The sequence below is a fragment of the Pinus tabuliformis genome, chromosome 6 (genome assembly GCF_031772625.1).
Source record: "Pinus tabuliformis cultivar Carrire ecotype Pingquan chromosome 6, CPIR1, whole genome shotgun sequence".
In the NCBI taxonomy this organism is placed as follows: Eukaryota; Viridiplantae; Streptophyta; class Pinopsida; order Pinales; family Pinaceae; genus Pinus; species Pinus tabuliformis.
Window position 1 is genome coordinate 1,590,978,688 of NC_142292.1, and position 19,414 is coordinate 1,590,998,101.

General features: G+C 36.8%; 1 protein-coding gene across 1 annotated transcript; it reads right to left on the reverse strand.

The window, feature by feature from the left end:
• Positions 1 to 11,500: 11,500 nt before the first annotated feature.
• LOC149264913 (beta-1,3-galactosyltransferase 7-like) lies at positions 11,501 to 18,548 on the reverse strand. The gene is made up of 11 exons (XM_089429034.1): positions 18,220 to 18,548; positions 14,728 to 14,833; positions 14,504 to 14,562; positions 14,190 to 14,401; positions 13,974 to 14,037; positions 13,717 to 13,789; positions 13,465 to 13,585; positions 12,998 to 13,085; positions 12,755 to 12,880; positions 12,203 to 12,312; positions 11,501 to 12,084 (listed from the first exon to the last, which is right to left on the reverse strand). Exons 1-11 carry the CDS (start codon positions 18,312 to 18,314, stop codon positions 11,936 to 11,938), a joined length of 1,203 nt encoding a protein of 400 aa, XP_089285160.1. The 5' UTR covers positions 18,315 to 18,548; the 3' UTR covers positions 11,501 to 11,935.
• Positions 18,549 to 19,414: the final 866 nt, after the last annotated feature.

Sequence of the window (19,414 nt, forward strand, 5' to 3'; positions counted from 1 at the left end):
GACATCGATGATGAGGTATTCTTCAAAAAAAAATTGATGTGCAAACCTCATTCTATATCAATGGGTCTTCTTCCTATTTTCTTGTGTCCTTCTGCAAATTATTCTCCTTGACAGAAAAACCCTTCTTTGTGTCCTTCCAACTGCCTTCTCTTGTTCACCTTAGCTTTGATTCCTTTGTTAGAGAATGAAATATGGAAGCTATTAATTCAATTTTTCCTTAACCTTAATAATTGTTTGTGAACTTTATTTATCTTCTTGTGTTTCTTTATTATATTTTCCTCGTCAAACAATTATCAAGTGCAAAAACAATTAAAACAATGGACACATAAATTAGGCTCTAAGCCAAGCAAAACCCCTCCAAGGGGAAAACCCTGAAAATTTGTTCTCTTCTTATAGAATTTGCTTCAAATGAAAAAATCAAGACCCAAACCTAAATACCAAATCCTCCTCTAGCACCAAGTCAAACCTCTAAGAAGCCCTTCCAATTAGGTCAAAGTCCAACCAAGTCAACAAGATTCAAACCCTTCCAAAACTGCACCAAACTCAGAATTATGATCCACAGCTTCAATATTTCGGACCTGCAATAGAACTGCAACTTCAACCCCTACAACAGATCAAAATATTCTCATTTGTGAGCAAAAACTAGGGAAAACCTTGACAAAAAACTTGAATTTCCTTTCTTCTTGTTTCAACTTATTTTCTCCTTGCCTTTCTTGACTTCCTTCTTTGATTTCGCTCCCCATATCAAACTTCTTGATTGCAGATCGAATTGGTTGCCAAATGAGGTTGAGCAGCTTCTATTTATACTCATCTGTGGAGGTTGAATAGCCCTCTTTGGAACAACTTGTTTCTGGCAAGGACAACTTGTGCTAGGAGGCTTATTTTCACTGTCTTGACTCAAAATAAATTCTTTAACATGGTACATCTTACCCAAATGGGTCATAGATACATAATATTGACTATCTTGACTCATGGCAATAAATCTCATGACATGAAAAACCCTAGAACCATGAAGAACATGCTTTATCTAGAAGACCAATCAAAAGAAGCATGAAACCCATGCTTTAAAATAATATTTTTTTCTTTCTTCTTTTGCTTATTACATAAGATATACATATTAACACAAGTACAAGAATAATTGTGAAGACCAAAACTAGTTACATATTCCAACACACCCAACTTTCAAAAATAAGTGAAAAATGTTATTTTTCTAATATTTAATCATAAACTCACTCAAAATACTAAAGTAAATGCATTGGAAAATATTGAGCCTAACCCCACATATAAGCATAAAAATTGATTAAAACAAGGGTGGGTAAAAGTGGAAAAAAATAAAAATCAAGGGAAAGATTAAGAAAATATGGTTAAAATAATGTGAAAAGATGGTCATTTTCATGCCTCAACATCGATTATATTAGAATTTGTCTTATCTCGTGATAGGTGGTTTGTATAAATTGTTACAACAATTCATAATTTATGGTTAGAGGAGATAGTTGTTATCATAATTCATGTAACTACCATATTTATATAATTTCAGTAGCAACTCAATGGTTTGCACATACATTTTATTCCAAGAACAAATCGATGACATCAAACCACGACAAGGACCTCACTTTTCAAAAATTATTGACATATAATCCATATGAGCAATTGATCTCTCACATCCTTATAGTGACAAAGGTACATTTTTCATATTTGGGTATGAATTGGACAAAGATCATGTTTTGTAAGTGGACTCACTGAAAATAATCCTACACCTGCATGAGATTTTCTCTTCTATAAAGTAGGTTAGAAGAAAAATAAATAAGGAATAAACCCAATCAAGACTTTGGCATGATTAGGCACCAATTTTATTTGCTAAATTTTGTTCAATAATTCTTTAAATATTTTTGGTTAAATAAATTGCTTCAGGTGATCTTAATTGACCTCAACACTATGCCAAGGACAATCACACAAGGATGTGCACGATTGAATGAATACATCATAAATCAGTAACATCTTGCAATCATTTAAATATATAAGTTAGTCTAAAAGGAAACAAGTTTTAGTTTCATATAATAGTAGGTGAAAAGCAAGGTATATATCACCAATTCCCATAGTGGACCTTGATTTCCATTAGCAACACAAAGTAAGGGAATTGTCACCAATTTTCATATTAGATTTTTTATAACCATACAAAGCAAGGGATATTTTTTACCAATTTTTGTGGTAAATTTCCTATAGCAATGCAAAACAAAGGATGTTTCACCAATTCCCATAGTAGATTTACCATAACAAAACAGAGGATTTGTAAAATATTTGAATGCGGAGTTATGGAAGCATGCACGTCCAAGTAAAGGTAAAATTGTAAAAGCAATAAATTTATAACATTTGTATATGCCTAAATCTTTCATTAAAACCTGTGAATTATGTGAAAACATAATATACCCTTAGTCTACCTTACCTTACCATCATTTTATTTTTTTACCAACATCATGACTGTTATTCTGATTAAAATCAGATCATACCATGATTATATTGGTTGTATCATGATTATGTTGTAGCATGTAACCACTCAAATTTCTATAGTGAAACCTTGACTTCGAATATTGTCACTTTTTTTTCATAATTTCATGTACTTCAAACTAAGACTGTCACCTTCCTTTTATATTTTTTTGCAAATTCTCTCGTTGTAATTGCAAGTTGTGGAAAAAATTCAAGTGAAACAAACTCCTTAACAGAGCATCATTAAGGGTGGCATTATGGTCAAGAAAGAATCAGATGGGGTGGAATATTTCAAAGAGAACTAGAAGAGTAGAAAATTGTTTCATGAAGTAAGGTGGCTTGCATTCTATGAAAAATTACAAGGTATAATGATGATATTAAAAAAGCATTTTCTAAGAATGGGAAACTAACCAAGATTGGAAATATGAACCTCTCAGCCTCCAAAGACTCAATACCAATCGTCACCAAACTTCCTAAAGAGTGTGAACGGATTTAAAGGGATGAGGATTAAAGGAAAAAATTGGAAAAGGTATTTGTTACCATCTCTAAAAACTCGAAGTAGCGCAAGGGTATCCCATGATTATGGACAAAGGAAGAATGTAGAGAATTTTTTATGATTGTGCAGAGATTCATTACGTGTGAAGGAAGGTATGTTGTCACATTCGTGTATCATATGTGTTTCCTTTTACATTTGGAAGGAAAGAAAATAAATCTTCAACTTTTTTTGTGGAAAGCTTAACCAAAATGGCAGCACGTGTTCAAACCCACCCTGGTAATTTATAATGTGATATATTCCATCACAATTTGATTAAATTATTGATTGTGGTGGAATTAAATAGGCGAGATGATACATGGGATCATTATGTGTCTCAAAATAGGGTTCAAGAAGACTCTTCCCTAGTCGAAAACCCTATTTGTGGAAACAATGAAGATTCACCTAAAAGGACCAACTCCACCCCAACCAAGAAAAAGAAGAAGGTTGCACCAACAGTAGAAGCGAAAAAAACCCACAAACTTTGGTTGAACTAGACAAAATATAACTAGCTACAAGGTTACTCAAAGTAGAAGGAAATATGCAGTGGAGGAACCGCACACAAAAACTTTGGTCAGCAAACCAGATACAACTAGCTCCAAGATTACTCAAAGAAAAAGGAAATATGGAGTAGAGGAGATCCCACAAATAAATTTTGGTTGGCACACCAAACACAACCAATTCTAGAGATATTAGTAGGAATAAAGCTGGGGTAGAGGAGTCCCACACAAAAATTGTGGTTGACACACTAGACACAACCAATTCTAGGGATACTAGGAGGAAGAAAGTTGGAGTAAAGGGAACTCATAGAGAGACTAGCTAGTGCACCAAATACAATCAATTCCAAGGATGCTAAAAAAAGGGTAAAGCCACAAATGAGCAACAAGGAAAAGATGGTAACCCATCGGTAGACTATACAAGAAGACCTAGGGTTACAAAGAGTCAAGCAAGAAAAACACTCCAAGAATGAGAGCAAAAACATGATGAGGAAGAAGATTAGGTGGTTGTCATTAAGAGTGTGCCTAGAAGACCTCACACTCATTATTCCTCCAAGGATATTCCTTTGTCACCAATATTACGAGAAAAAAGGATCCAACGCAAGAAATTAACAACCCAAAGACAGAAAAGTTTCCCTGTCACTTTGAATTTATAGAATTTGATTATAATGTTGACAACAAGATAATCCATCCTAGTCTTGAACACTTTGTTGGTTCATCAATACTAAAAAATAAGAATAGGAAGATTAAGAAACTCAAACAGGAAATCAAAGTGTATGAGCTATTGGATAGGCATATTGAAGCTCAAAATGAGACTCTAAAGGAGAACAATGTTTAGTTGAATAAGGGACATGAATGACTAGTCCTCAAATATAGGACCCTATTTTCAAAAATCAAGAGATGGCATGATTTAGCAATATTATGGAGGGGACTTCTTAGAAGGTTAAAAACAAAGCTTTCACATCAACAAATTAATGGTCAACAAGCAAGGGCAGACTCCACATCCAACATCGACATATTGATTATCTCAACAAAGTGTGCATGACTAAGGATGGTGGCACAATTTTTTCAAATTTTGGGAAATGATCCTTTTTGAATAGTTTGTTGCATGAAGACATGTAATTGCTTATACATGGGGGAGATGTTGAGCCTGAATTTCATTGCATTTTTGTAACAATAAGAATCCATTTTTACCCCATATACTCCTTTATATCCACCATTTTGCAGCATCCATTACCATGTTTAGCTCCTCTTTAAGGCGCATTCTTAAAGGGCTCTATCAGGTAACCAATTTATGACTTTTTACTATTTCCTAATGCTTTTGAGTGATTGATTAGATTATAGTTTTTCCTTATTTCATAACGGGTGGTTTGGATAGATCGTTATAACTATTCATAATTTCTAATAGCAAAAGATAGTTTCTATCGTAATTTTTGTAACTACCATATTTTTAGAATTTCGATAGAAACTCAATGGTCTGAAAATACATGGTATTCTAAGAAAATTTTATCGAATACATCAGTTATTCTTGGAAGGATCATGATGTAATGCTCCCTCCCACCCCCTTGGACTTCCAACGCTGAATGGGAGGTGTTAATTTTAAGTAACCCAACCTCCATTGCCTCATCATGGAAATGGGCTTACAAAATTTATCCTTCCCCAAAATTAGCGAAATTAACTTTAAAGAGTACTATCACGTTTAGCTCATCAATATCCTTCTGGTGATATAAATTATGTCTCGATCTGACTCCTAGATCAAAAGTTATGTCCATTTGAAGTTAGGCCTTTAGACCCCTTGCCACATCAACAAGTATTTCCACATGGCAACCCAAAAGGCCTACATGGCCATGCCACATCACTCTCGTTGCCATCGTGGCTCCACCACATCATCACGCCCTAATGCCTTTGTGTCATTTCGACTCACCCAAGAGCCATTGGCTCCAAAACCTTTGCAGTGCGACAAAAATTTTCACAGTAAATTGGGAAAAATCATCATCCAGCTCTATGCGGCTTATTAATATAAAAAGGCACTCCCAATGTACTACATAGGAACCAAGCCCCACAGTGATGTGAAACCTACCACGTCAACTTTATGTATGTGCCACGTGACACCCATGGGCACATGGTGCCACAAAATCACTGCCACATGTCACGTGGATTCAGCAGTTTTCATTTCCAAAAACTCCCATTCCACATGCCAAGTTTCACATAATTGATGTGCCACATCACCTTTCCACATCCTAAGAAGCTCTTACAGGGAATTCCACATCATCTCACACAGCCTACATGGCTTTAGCCACCTCAGCTTAACCCAAGGGACCCACAGGGCTCAACCCTCTCGTGTTTTGCGACAAATTCATGTTATAAAAAGTATGGGATCAAGATGTAATCTCCCCATCCCAATACCATGCCAAAGCGCCACATACATTAGGACTCTCTGTCAACTAAGCATGGTGAGCCATGAACTTTCACATTGAGTAACAGGATAGATTATCATCTTGCTCCCATCAATAGCACCCATGCCCCAATGACTCTTATACACCATACGCAAGAAGACGCATGGCACACAATGAAAATTCACAACAAATGATAAGAAAAATTATGCCACACCCTCCGGCAATAGTGCCACTCCAATATGACCATTGCATACCACTCAACCAAGGAGGCGTGGCGCGACATCAATTGTTTTCCATCCATTAATGGGAAGGTCTCTATCCCACCCTTCGACCTTGGACGAAATCCAAAAATCTTTTATATATATATATATATATATACTCCACGACTTAATTAGCCAGAATACGAGTTAAGTTCTCTGCACTCGAGGGATTACAGGTTGTTTACATATACATATATCCATTTACCTCTTGTTGCACTCAACATCAATCATCGGCCTTCAAGCAAGAGGGAATCCTTGGCATTTTCAGTGCATCAAGCAATGGAAATCACCTTAAGTGACAGTCAACTAAACTTTTGAAGCAATCACACATGGATTTGTAAATAACAATATCGCTCAGGCAATATTGCAATTACAAGGCTCCAAGACCCTCTTAGCCATGGAAGCATACACATAAGATATCTCACCAGAGACAACAGGAACATCACATTCTTTTCATGCTAGCACATTCACTGCTAGAATACATACAGTAATTCAACATTATTCCTACTATAGGGTTAACTGAGTACATCTAGCATTCAAGAGTTCCCAAGGAGTTTTACAACACAGGAAATTGTCAACGACATATTAACAAATTTCCCAAAGAAGAAAATCATTCACATAAGAATCACATTGTTAATAACCAAGAATACATATTCCTCCTTAAGTGTTGATACGCCATTATTATATAATAGAATTAATCAATATTCACATTGCATATATATGCATATCATCACAAGTAAGTCACTTATCTTAATAGATGGATGACTAGTAACTGAAAGAGGAACTTTAACTCTCTACCCAACTATAGGCCAACTACACTACAATTTTTCTTGCAGTTGGCCACCCCCGATCTAGATTCAAAGTCTGAGGAAGTAATTGCTCAAGGAAATTTGCATCGATGCCAATCACTCTTATCACACAGAAATCCAAAGACCACCTCGTCTCCACTTGCTTAGTACATGACCATATCCCACAATGTCTCCACCTGTTCAGCCAAGAATCCAAAGCACACTAAATCTCCTTATGCTAACCCCATAGATATAAAAAACATAGAGTTTACCAACTACTAACCAAGAATCAAAAGTACATTGTGTTCTACTTGCTCCACCTCACAGGACTCCAAAATGCACAATGTCTCCACTTGTTTCTTCTCTTATTTTCTATGCTATCCAAACTCATAGAGTTAGCACTCTACAATGCAGAAATCTAGAGCCCACAACAATTCCACCCACTTAACCCAACGACAATCCAGAATCCATTGTGTCCCCACCTACTTCTTTCTCCTCAACCAAGCTCCTCAGCATGCTTTCAAGCCCCAGCGCCAATGCTTATGCTCAACGTTCTTCTTTTGACCCGCGAGTTCACTCGCAATTCCCGTATGCCTAACCCAGCATACAAGAATCCACAACACACAAGTCATGTCAATGATCCTTTCCAATATCAACCATGCTTTTCCTGTGTGTAGTTCACTCCTTTAGCGTTTCCTGGATGTCGTTCTCAATGCCAATTTGAATCTAATCCCCTCCTCTTTCCCATCAGCTCCTCTTTTCTTCTTCCAACCTCTAGTCTCTCCTCCTGCATGTTGACCACCCAACATGCCCCTCAAGAGAAAAGGTGGTATGGGCTAGTCCTTCAATGTGGAAGCCCATAATCAACCTCTCTGCCTATTGTGCAGACCATTAAAAGCTCAATCAAGAAATCTAGTGAGCATTAAATGAACATCGTAAATTAACCAATTCCCAAGCAACTCCTTAAACTTCTGAATCCATTTCCACTCCTCTCAACGAGTCATTGTGTTTACATTTCCACGATATTTAAATGAATTACAAATTCATAGTGATAATTACAAGAGGGGTAGCCAAAAGGGCTATTACACATGAGATGGTCTATTACTATTTAGTTGATCCAAGAACTCACCGTCAAAGCTATAAGATCTCAATCAAAGATATAATCAATGTTTCCAACGCACAGGATTCAAGAGCACAAGAGATTTCATGCTTCCAATCATGAAATCTATTAGAACCTCTAGTTGTTTGCATTGATTCTCCATCAAGGCATGTAGCAATTATTGTTCTGTGTATAAGTAGTTAAGATCCATAATTTCAAGATCAAACACTCGTGGCTCCATGTATTGAATAGTCTATATAAGAATGCAATAATGTCTCAATAAAGGGGGGAGAAAGAGGAATATGTGAGAGGAATGTATGAAAATAATACAAAGTTCTACTGATAGAGAATATATATCTATTTTTACAAACCTATGACTTAATCCAATGTTGATATTTTAAGGATCAATTCGGTGTATGTGTGCATAGTGTGCATGGTTTATTTATAGCATTGTAACTCTATGCAACACAAACCAATTGGGAGGGCCCCTTAACCTGGCTTGCATTGCAACCTCATTGTATAACTAGGCTAGATATGAATGCTTTATTTTTTAGCTAGAATTTTGTATTTCACTTACATCTTTAGTTTAGTTTACAAGATTGTATAATTGTATAATTTCCTCCTTGAAGTAATCATATTGTTCAAATAATTTATAATTATAAAACTAAACTAAACTATAGTTCTAAAATGGAAAATTCTCTTTCAAGTTACTTAATTGTTAAAGTATTTCCTCCAATCCTACACAGACTATAAACTACATCTCACAAACCTCCAAACTCCCAAATTGATAATTTAATTAATTAAATTTCCCAACAAAAAGCAAAACCAACAATAAAATTAACTCTATCATTTTTATCATTTCTACATACATAAAAAAATCACTTAATCCCTTTTACTATTACCCATACGTGTTAAGTTGTTATTCATCAATATTCCTGCATGAAAAGTCTGGCCGTTGAATTTTTCTAAAAGAATTTCCAAATATGAAGAAAACACCGATGACAACAGGCTAGCCACAACTGTATGCTGCAATCGGCTCTTAAAATAAGCAACCCCGCGACAAAATTTCCAACAGAATCATCACTACAAATGTCTACAGAGCTGTTATGAAAGGCAATAATTTGCCCAACTAAGAGAATTATAGCAATCTACGGTCATTTTACTTATGCAAATGATTCACAATAAGAACCGTTGGATGAGAACGATTTGCCCATTATTCTGCGTTTTTCTCTTTGAAAAACGAAACATTAATGCAACTGAAATATAAAGTCTGAGCTGGTTATTATGAAAGGCAATGATTTGCTCAACTAAGAGATGACAATTATAGCAATCTACAGTCATTTTACTTACGCAAATGATTCACAATCAGAACTGCTGGAAACTTGTAAGAGATTGGTTTGCTCATTCTTCTTAATTTAAAAAAAAAACAAATATCAATGCAATTCACATATAAAGACAGAGTATTAGCGTTGAGGAAGCTTGAAGAGATAGTTCAATTGGTTGAGTTCTCGTTGTTAAGTATTTTTCTAATTGGGAGGTCACTAGGTCAAATCTCCTCGACACCTTTGGGGTTAGGCCCAACCAGATAAGCCAACGGGTAAATCCCTTAAATAATAACCCTGAGGACAGCTCAGCCAACGGGTAAATCCCTTAAATAATAGCCCTGAGGACAGCTCAATTGGCAAGCACTGTGAAAATGAAGTGTGTTTTTGGCAAGCACTGTGAAGAAGACTTTCAAGGTTCAGATCCCTTGACTAGTGTGTTTTGCACTAAGAGATTCGAGGACAGCTCAGCCAACGGGTCCCTTAAATAATAGCCCTGAGGACAGCTCAATTGGCAAGCACTGTGAAAATGAAGTGTGTTTTGCACTAAGAGATTCAAGGTTCAGATCCCTTGACTAGTGTGTTTTGCACTAAGAGATTCGAGGTTCAGATCCCTTGACTTACCTATGTTTGCGAAAAAGACATACCTAGGCACCTATGAATTATAGTGGCAATGATAAAAATCGACGAAAATTATAATAGCAATAGTAGAAATCAACCCAATAAACACCTATTAATTATAATGGCAATAATAGAAATCAATCTAATCAAGCGAATACGAAATTGACCCCGTTGGTTATTCCTCTAAGAGTCTAATCACACAATCTATATATTGGCCCAATCACACAATCTACATATTGGCCCAGTTGGTTATTCCTCTCATCACACAATCTATATATAGAATGTGTAATTATATATATATATATAAAAAGAGACTGAATATGGTTGCGTGACTGAGTATTGTTGCGCTTACCAAGCATTAGTATCAAAACGCATTTGTCTAACAGACGATTAACATCATATTGCCCAACTGAGTGCAGCAGCATCGATTTCTTCTCGAGTAGATTCAATCCCTACATAAGAAAACCACGCCTACAGAGCCCAAAAAATTTGTGTCATAAACGGCAAGTTAACATCCCATATAAACTCTCTTCATACACTCAGCATGCAAACTTAATCTTATTTGCCGAAGCTTTCAATTCGAAAAGAACAGAAATCGTGCTAAAACATCCCAGAGAGCCACGCTCATTTATGGTTCGCTCAATAATTCAAGAGTAAAAATCGTTTCCTTTCAAGACTGCTGTACATGGGTTTGAATGTCTTGTTAATAAGAAACCCACTGTACTGGACTGCAAGCCATGGGTTTCATGGCCACTTGCCCTGGCAACCAAGGAAGGTTAGTGTAGATGCTGAGAAGCGTAGAAGAAAACGCCTGCAAGCTTGCAACCCAGACGTGCCCATTCGATGCGTTGGATAGGAAAGAGAGGACCGCCTTAAGGATGGTTCCTCCTTCTTCCTTGCCACGTTACCTTTCTTTTGTAAAGCCATGAATTCTACAGAGCCAAGTGAAATGCCAGATGAGCTTGTATCTGGAAATAATCATAATGAAATCCAGTGTTTGATGAGTTAATGGGATTTTCAATGCTCATGGTAAATGTGTATACGCTGATATAACTCAAGAACAGTGTGCTTAATGTTCTGTGTCAGAGGTTCTTTGAACGGAATTACTCTTATGGTTCTCTGACCATTTCATGATTTACAGTCTTATTGGAAAGCTTCAATCCACTGGTGCTATAGGTGATTGCTTGTAAAAATATATGGCTATGTTAATTCAAGAGATACTGTATTCACTCTGCGTGCCAAGAGTTTGAATAAAGGTATGAGTTGAATTATGAGTAAAAGAGGGTTTGCTGCACTGAGAGACCTTATGCATGTAAAGGTATGCTTGAAGAGCAGCGAAATCAAGAGATTTATGTTTTTATTTACCTAATCAATGCACTTGAGGACAGGAATCAAGTTACGATGCATCTACAAAATATAGTGTCTTATGAATTACAACAGAGAAAAACAGAGAAAATGTTTAGATTAATATTGCTTTATCTCAAACATAAAAAGCCATGAAGAGAGACAAAACCTTCCACCATTTTGTTTTTTTAACAAATTTCAGAAGGAAAAGCATACAGCTGCCTCATTCCATCATTACAAATTAAGGTAAACTTGCACAAGCAGGAGTGTCTACTAAACTCAGCTCTTGTACCAATACCAGAACGAAAAGACAAGATTCCTTAAAAGAGGATATACAGAGAAACCAAATTGATGTCTGTATTCGCTTGAGAGACGTCAATTTATAACCCATAACTCCCTGCACTTCCAATTCCTCGTATCTGACAGGTCTAAACTTACCACGATTTAAGAAAAATATTTATGCCCACATAATATACTCTCTCCCGTGTCTATACTCTTGTTGTTGTTGAGCTTATTGACATGCATGGGAAGAGATTCAATACATTTACACTGGTGAAATAATTGATTTGGCTGATAGCTATATATACGCTGCTCAGAAAAAAGTGCTCCACACCGCAGCATCTCCCTCTCCACAGCGTTCATGCACAGACTTTATTCTTTCCACGGATTTGCAGATCCCACTGCAGCTCCAATCAAATGAAGCAACACATACATTTCCAGCCTGTGCTTTCCAATGGCAGTCTGATAAAACAATGCCCAAATAACAGAAGGGAAAATTGTTTCAGTTTCTTTCCAAATATAATTCGGCCAAAACTATTTTGTCAAGCACTAGTAAGCACTAAGAAATAATATGATTTACCTGGAGGAGTCCCACAGCACATATTGCGGTCATCTATGTGCTCAACTTCCAATCCAATAAACCAGGAGCCCAATGAAACATCCTCATTTGCGTACTTATGCAATATGGGCCTGCATCATTTTGATAATGAGATGAGACTGTCTTTCACTTTGTTGTCAGCAACAAGGAAAAACAGGAATAAGGGCAGAGCAAAATTGCAAATATACTGAAAATTTAGGCCACTTCACACTAGCGGGTAAATGAACTCAATTTGATAGAAGCAATTTTTTGTTGAATGACTGGATATCTATTAAATCCCATTAGTATTACATATATCTATTAAATCCTACTAACGTTTACTAGAAAACTTTGAATCTTGTCCAATTTTGTGGTAGCTGTGGATTTATCTAAAGAAATTTCTTGAATCTAAATCCCCGTGATGATAGAAATTGTTTATTGTATGCTGTAATTTATCTAAAAATTATTTTTGAGAAGGGAAAATAAATTTGATACAAGTCAGGTGAACATGCTTATCTAAATATCTTTACCAGCTGATGAGAAGGCTGCACTTACAAATTTATAGATATGTATCTAGCTAGATCCTTTGAAATCGCATAAATTTGTCCAGTGGCATGTCTAAAGTATTTGTTTCCCTGTTCTCCAAACTTCCAGTGTTCCGGCTCATGATATTTGACATCTCTGTAACCATCAGCATGTTTTTCAGTTAGTCTTGATCAACCAAAATAACACCTTGGAAAGAAGAATTATTTGTACAAAAAATGGAAGATATCTAATCTATTGGTTAGTATAACTTGCCTTTCTGCAAGGACAGGTCCAGACTTCATACAACCTATATACACTCTTGGTTTCACCCGATGTCGTGCAAGAGTGGTAGCCAATGCTCCTGAAAACAGTTTCCAAAATTAACAGTTATCAGACTGATAAAACACATTATAAATATTTGTAGAACTCAATGCTTGTTCAGATATAATTATTACTGGTCAGGGAGAGTCCAAAGAAATGGCCCTATCAAATGCCAAATTTGGTGCTTCAAGGCTAGGGGTAACAAGTTAGCGACAATCACTCCTCATTTAAGTATCCTTTAAAATGTTTGCCGTATGCGGACAATAATTCATTGCAAATAACTTGCTGCGGGAGAGAAGCCCTTGCCATTGAAGGTTGTGTATACTTGCAAAATATGAATCTACATTATGTGACATTACTGTCCAAGTCATTCCCAACAAATAATTTTGCCAGTGAGACACTGCGAAAGAAATTATTACCTAGATTCACATGCACATCATCATCAACCTTGACATAAAAGTCAGCATCCCATTTGGCCACTGCGGTGGCAAAATAAATTTTTGTCTTTGCAGATAGTTCATGATAGCCTTCAACGTGATCCTGAACAAGACAGGTAAAGTAAGTACGAATGATGCCCTGTACAATGATTACCCTAGGGATTTAGGAACTTACAATTAACAATCTTGAACTAAACCATTTCAAATTGACAGATATTGATAAGAAATCCATACAATCGTCAAGAAATCTTTGTGCTGAGCACCCTCTGCTTCAATGGCGCGATCCAAGATTCCACCAGGTGTAGCACTACATTACACGCAAAAGTCAGCTCATTCTACATAAAATTCTCAAAATTGCAGCTATTAGCATGCATTCTTTATAATTGTATTATTGATAATTCAAGTATTTGCATCTTTCTTGCAAAGAGGGTAAAAATTTGAAGTAAAGCTTATTGTCCAATTATAGAGCAGAGCAGCCATTGTCTATTTACCTGCGCCCAATGACAAATCTAATTACAATTCCCTTTTCCTGCTCAAGCTGACTGAGTCTCGTCCCTGAAAAATCCATTTTTCCAACTTGTCAAAAATGGAAGGAAATAAATTATCCACAAACCCTATATCTGAAGTTCAAAAGGTGCAAACATTGTTTCATTGCATTTTTAAAATCCAACTCTTGTACTTATAGCAAAATTATAATATATCACAACCTCGTGGCATCCAGGTTTCTCGTACAGAGTCCCGTCGCTTTCTGCTACTGAAAGCTGTGTTGATTCCAATCACGACAAAAACCTTTGGTTTCTCACTGGAAGCTTCTCCAGAAGGGTTTTCAAGAGCAGGCAAACCACCAAGGTTTTTATCTTGTGCAGCTCGAGAAGCAACCAACTCAAATTCTAATGAGGAAATCGTTTTGTCTAACATCCTGAAAGAGAAATTTTACTTGTTAGTGTAAGTAGTTTACCATAAAATTTGCATTGACAGAATGATGATGTTAGATTTTGAATGTCCTCTGACAAATACTTACTGAATTGTTTCATGTGTCTTAGACACTTCACCCATAATATCCCTCTCTGTAGCAAGCTTCTGAAGCATGAGCAGAAGGTAAAATACAATCAGTTCCTTTGTAAAAACTATCTGTGAGATTTCTCCATCACAAATTTTGTCATGACCAAAGTCAAATGAATCAAAGCAGAGGAAACCTACACAGAAACATAGAAAATACTCATCTTTTTCTCGGAATATACTCACCCGTTTTTGTTCACAACCATCTTGGGACAGTTGTAGTTCCTGATCTTGACGTCTTTTTATTGTTGTTGTGTGACTGTGGTCATTTGCTTCAGGAGTTCTCCACATCCTGCCCAAATATCAGATTATGGGGCATTAAGAGAGGATGACACTTGTTCCAAGACCATTCAAGGGAACATATATAACCATTAAAATGGTATGGACTTGGTTCCCCAGTTAGTAACATTGGACATTCTAAAATGAATTTTGAGCACAATAAAAGCTTCAAGAAAACATAAACAGTGCCCTCATGGACAGATCAATGAGTTGTATTTTGCATTAGTTCACTTTGTCTGGTGGATTTTGGAAATTTTGAACACTTGAAGCATTCAAAGGACCGCAATTCCTATCTATTACTTTGAGTTTGATCTTCCTTATGTTTTTAGCAAGTACTAAATTGCTCAAGCATTGATGCGAGTTTTTATTTTTGCCCTCTTTCATGTAAAGAATGCTTCCTTTACTATTTATAATTTTATAATTCACAATATATCTACATGAGCATCCCCGGTCAAGGCCTTAAATGGATTGAAAAAACAACCTCCATTAGCACTAGTAGAGACTCAACGGCATTATTGGCCTCAACATCTTAGTCCTACCTGTTGTAACAAATTCTAAGCAAAAATATCAATGTACCAATTGGCATGAGTACAAATACCACTGTGCCGAGTACAGTCAATACAAAAACTGACAGAAGGATCATAAAAACAAGCAATTGTCCAGCTACAAGGATCAGGCTAGTGAATAGAAGATAGCCCTTGCCATTATAGTTCGGCCATGCCTATCACTTGCTTGGAAACTCAAGCTATCTTACATCCACCTCCCACCCATCATTCTCCTACTCTAGCAGCTTCTTGGCTTCCAGGATTGCCAAGGCTAAGTAGAAAACTAGTCAATAGATAACTCAAAAGTTCAAAAAATATGAAATAATATCCCAAATTTCGTTAGGGATGAACTAACCTCGAAATTGCTCCTTAAAAATGGAAGGACCAAACTTGAATTGGATATATTTTTTTAACCTCAGTTGACCCCAACATTCATATTTTAAACTTTGATGCATAAGCAACTTTATCCCATCGTCTTTACTCCCTTGTTAGTTGCCATATCCTATCAATGGTGGCAACAGCCTCCAAATTTAGTTTTCGTTAGGGTTCAGCCATCATGAGGCTCCACACTGAGACAACCATCGAGAAGCATTGAAATTTAAAGGAATCGCCTTCCTCTGCTCTTCTGCTCAATTTAAAGGAATCACCTTTGGCAAGGAAGTCACAGTTCCATCCATAGAAGGGAGTAAGTTGTTCATTGTACAAATAAAAAATCACACGAGAAACATGCTAACAACGCAAACGCAAGAGACAGAGGAACAATGTAGCTGGATAGACACTTGTTAGATTGCCTTAAGTGATTGTGTCAACAATGGATAACAGGGTAAGGGATAGGCCTCAACCCACAAAGTAGCATATGGTTCATGAAACTAATTCAGGAGGGCAACTCTAAAAGAAGAAGAATCAGAACCTTTACAATACCCTGTGTGCTCCAAATTGCACAAAAATTCCCTTGTTGTTGATGGATAAATCAGACATGAGTTATAGCAGCCTCCGCAGAACATAGGGGGGCAAGGCTAGCCATCCTAGAGCAAATTGAAGGACAAATGGTTCATGAGATTAATTTAGAAGGGCAGCGCAAAAAGATAAGACAGTCAAAGCCTTTACAAGATCCTTTGCATACCAGAGCATGTAAAAATGCTTATGTTGTAGCTACACAAATGGAAAAACACCTATCCTTAGTAGACTTGGGGACAAAGCCAGTCATCGTAGAACAGAAGTACGAATAAACGGTGAACTCACTTAGAGAAGACCTCGACTTCGTCTGCTGGAAACTAATGAGGATTGAGGAGAACATAAAATTATGAGGACAGCAGTGCACCAAAGTAGCCATGCCATCCACAATTCTGCCCACCAGATGAAAAGAATAATTCATCTCTTATTGGAGCAACTCCTCCCCAGTGCCACTTATAGAAGGGACTACCAAATGACTACAGCAAATTCTAGACAACAATTCTTAGCAATTTTAGCTCCCCATGCTGTACTATGAATATAGCCCTCCTGAGAAATTTTTAAAATATTCCCAATATCGTTTTGTACACCTAATACTTCGAAAGGCATGCTAAGTCTCTGTTACAGGGCATAGGAAAAGTTGCTTGTATAGGCACCAAAGCAAAGCTATAGCTGAAACTTCCCTAACCATCTGAATCTGAATTCTGTATAACGATAATTTGCAGTCACACAAACTGGCCCTATTTTATGTACTTTGTATCCTTTTTTTATGGGAACTTTAACAACAGAAACCAAAATAAGCCGAAGAATTCTATGTCCATGCCGTTGAGAATTGTCATTAAGCGTCATTTCTTGAATGACGTTCAAGTTAAGATCGTGGAGAGAAAATTTAGGTATACATGATGCATAAAGTTGCCTGCTCACTCCGTGCTTTCTTGCATAATGCACACACGATTGCAATTCGATCAATGATTCGAACTGCTTTCTTGATAAAAATTGCCACCAAAGGGAAACTCACATGTTACCGTGCAATATTTTGCTATTGAAGCAAAGGAGTATAAAAAATTGCAGGAATGAAGCCGAATCTTCAGATAAAGAAGACACTTGCAAAAGATTGCCTAGATAGATATAGAGAGAGAGAGAGCGCCAATGAGGCGAAAAATTTAAAGCGATTGTGGAAACCTTTCTGAATAAAGAAAACATTATCTAAATATTGCCGATAAGGCCAAAATTCTCGGAGTTACCAGCAACATTCAAAAATTTTGTAACGTAGTGTGACCGTGGTGGAAAATGTCGAAATATTGTAGAGGTTTTTAGAATTAAAGCTAACAATATTGCCGATGGAGTCCAAAATTCTCAAAGGTTCCGTTCATACTTTGCATTAAGCGAAAATCTTCAAAAATAGTGCCACTGAAGCGGAAATTTCCACTTTTTTGGGAACTTACTCTGAATAAAACAAACATTATCAAAATATTGCCAGTGAAGTTGAAAATTCCCGGAGTTAGCATGCAACATTAAAAAAATCGCAGAATACTACGAATGTGCTGGAGATTTGGAAATATTATGAAAGCTTTTCGAATTAAATGAAGCATTTCCAAAACATTGAGGATGGATTCCCAAAATATCAAAGTTGCCGATCATTTTCAGAGAGAAAAAGCAAGATTGTATTATATTGAGGATATAGTTCTAATGGGACGGAAAATTTCAAGTTCTTTTGAAACCTCTTGATTAAAGAAAAGATTTCCCAAACATTTCCAAGGATGTCCAGGATTCGAGACGTAAAGCAAATATGCAATTTCGGATACTTCTTACAGGACGAAGGTTTGAAGATACCAGCGACCTACAGCAATCTCCCTAAATGCAACCGGAAAAAGAAAAGGAATGCAAATGCCAGATGACAAACCTGTCGGTGAAGAGCAAGCCCGCACAGAAACACGCAATGCAGAGGATCACAACACATTTTGATGAGACCGTTCCGGAATTATTTCTGCTCCTCATTTTGCCAGAGGGGAGAATTTTTCAAATATTCTTGTTATTACTGAACAGTTATTCTTCCTTCCTGTTCCGATTTCCCCTCCTCTGCCTCTGCCTCTTCCCCTGCCCTGCTCTTAGCATTTATATTAACAAGGTCGGAGAGGTTGGAGGAAAGAAGGCAGAACACAACGCCATGAAGGACTCTCTCAGCTCCTATTTTCTTTCCTTCCTCCTGTACTTCTTTGAATTTTTATGGCGGCGATGAAAATTTAAGAATTAACACGGGTTTTTCGTTCAACAATTTTGTAACAAACGCCATTTTTAGCTGCGCCGTTGAATCAGATGACGATTCCCGGACGGAAAGCGACCTTTCCCGTCATCAGCGGTGTTGACCTTAAAAGTGAATTTCCTATTTTGTTGCCGTCTTTGGACTGGGCATTCTTTTATTTTTCCGCCGACGTGGCACTAAGACGCGAGGGCACGCCTTTCCTCGCAATCGATTAGTGCACGGCTGTTTACTAAGGTAACTTGATAATTGAAGGCTGTCCGTTTAACGGTATTTGTTCAAATATAACGGCGTCAGGCGTGGAGTTTAACGGCGTTAAACTCAGAGGTTAGAGGCCGCCTAGGTGGAGGTAGGAGAGAGAAGCTGTCAACTGCCGCCGAACGTGACCGAAAATTCCGCCCTGTAAGAAATTACGGAATGTTAAATTTCATAATATGCCATTATTTTATTTTCATGATTCTGTCAATGTTGGAAGGTAACAGGGTTATAAGGACACTGTAATAGTGGAAGGTAATATGATCATTTTTAATAATTTATTTATTTTTTTAAGCGAGGAAATTTATTATTTTTTTTTTTTTTTTTTTTCGAAGGTGGCAAAACCTATCAAACTCAGGTGTCAAACCAACAGTGAGGACAACCATCTCTGGCTGCTATCCGCTAATGTCGGTTTGACTCATCACTGTTATCAAGGAAAACCACGCCACCTGTAATAACCCGCTGGTGGTCCGTAAGAGAGCAGCCTTTCACTCGTTGTTAAAATGTGAATTAAATTTTTTATTATTATTTAAAAAATCATATCAATTAGTTTTAAATTATTAACTTGTTTTTTTAATTAGTT

What these genes read in the sequence shown, in the direction of transcription:
- LOC149264913 (XM_089429034.1), bottom strand. Translation starts at nt 18,314, where the DNA reads ATGAGGAGCAGAAATAATTCCGGAACGGTCTCATCAAAATGTGTTGTG. An exon ending in ATGGTTGTGAACAAAAACGG is followed by an intron (nt 14,563 to 14,727) that starts GTGAGTATATTC and finishes CTCATGCTTCAG; the next exon opens with AAGCTTGCTACAGAGAGGGA. An exon ending in AGAAACCTGGATGCCACGAG is followed by an intron (nt 14,038 to 14,189) that starts GTTGTGATATAT and finishes TGGATTTTTCAG; the next exon opens with GGACGAGACTCAGTCAGCTT.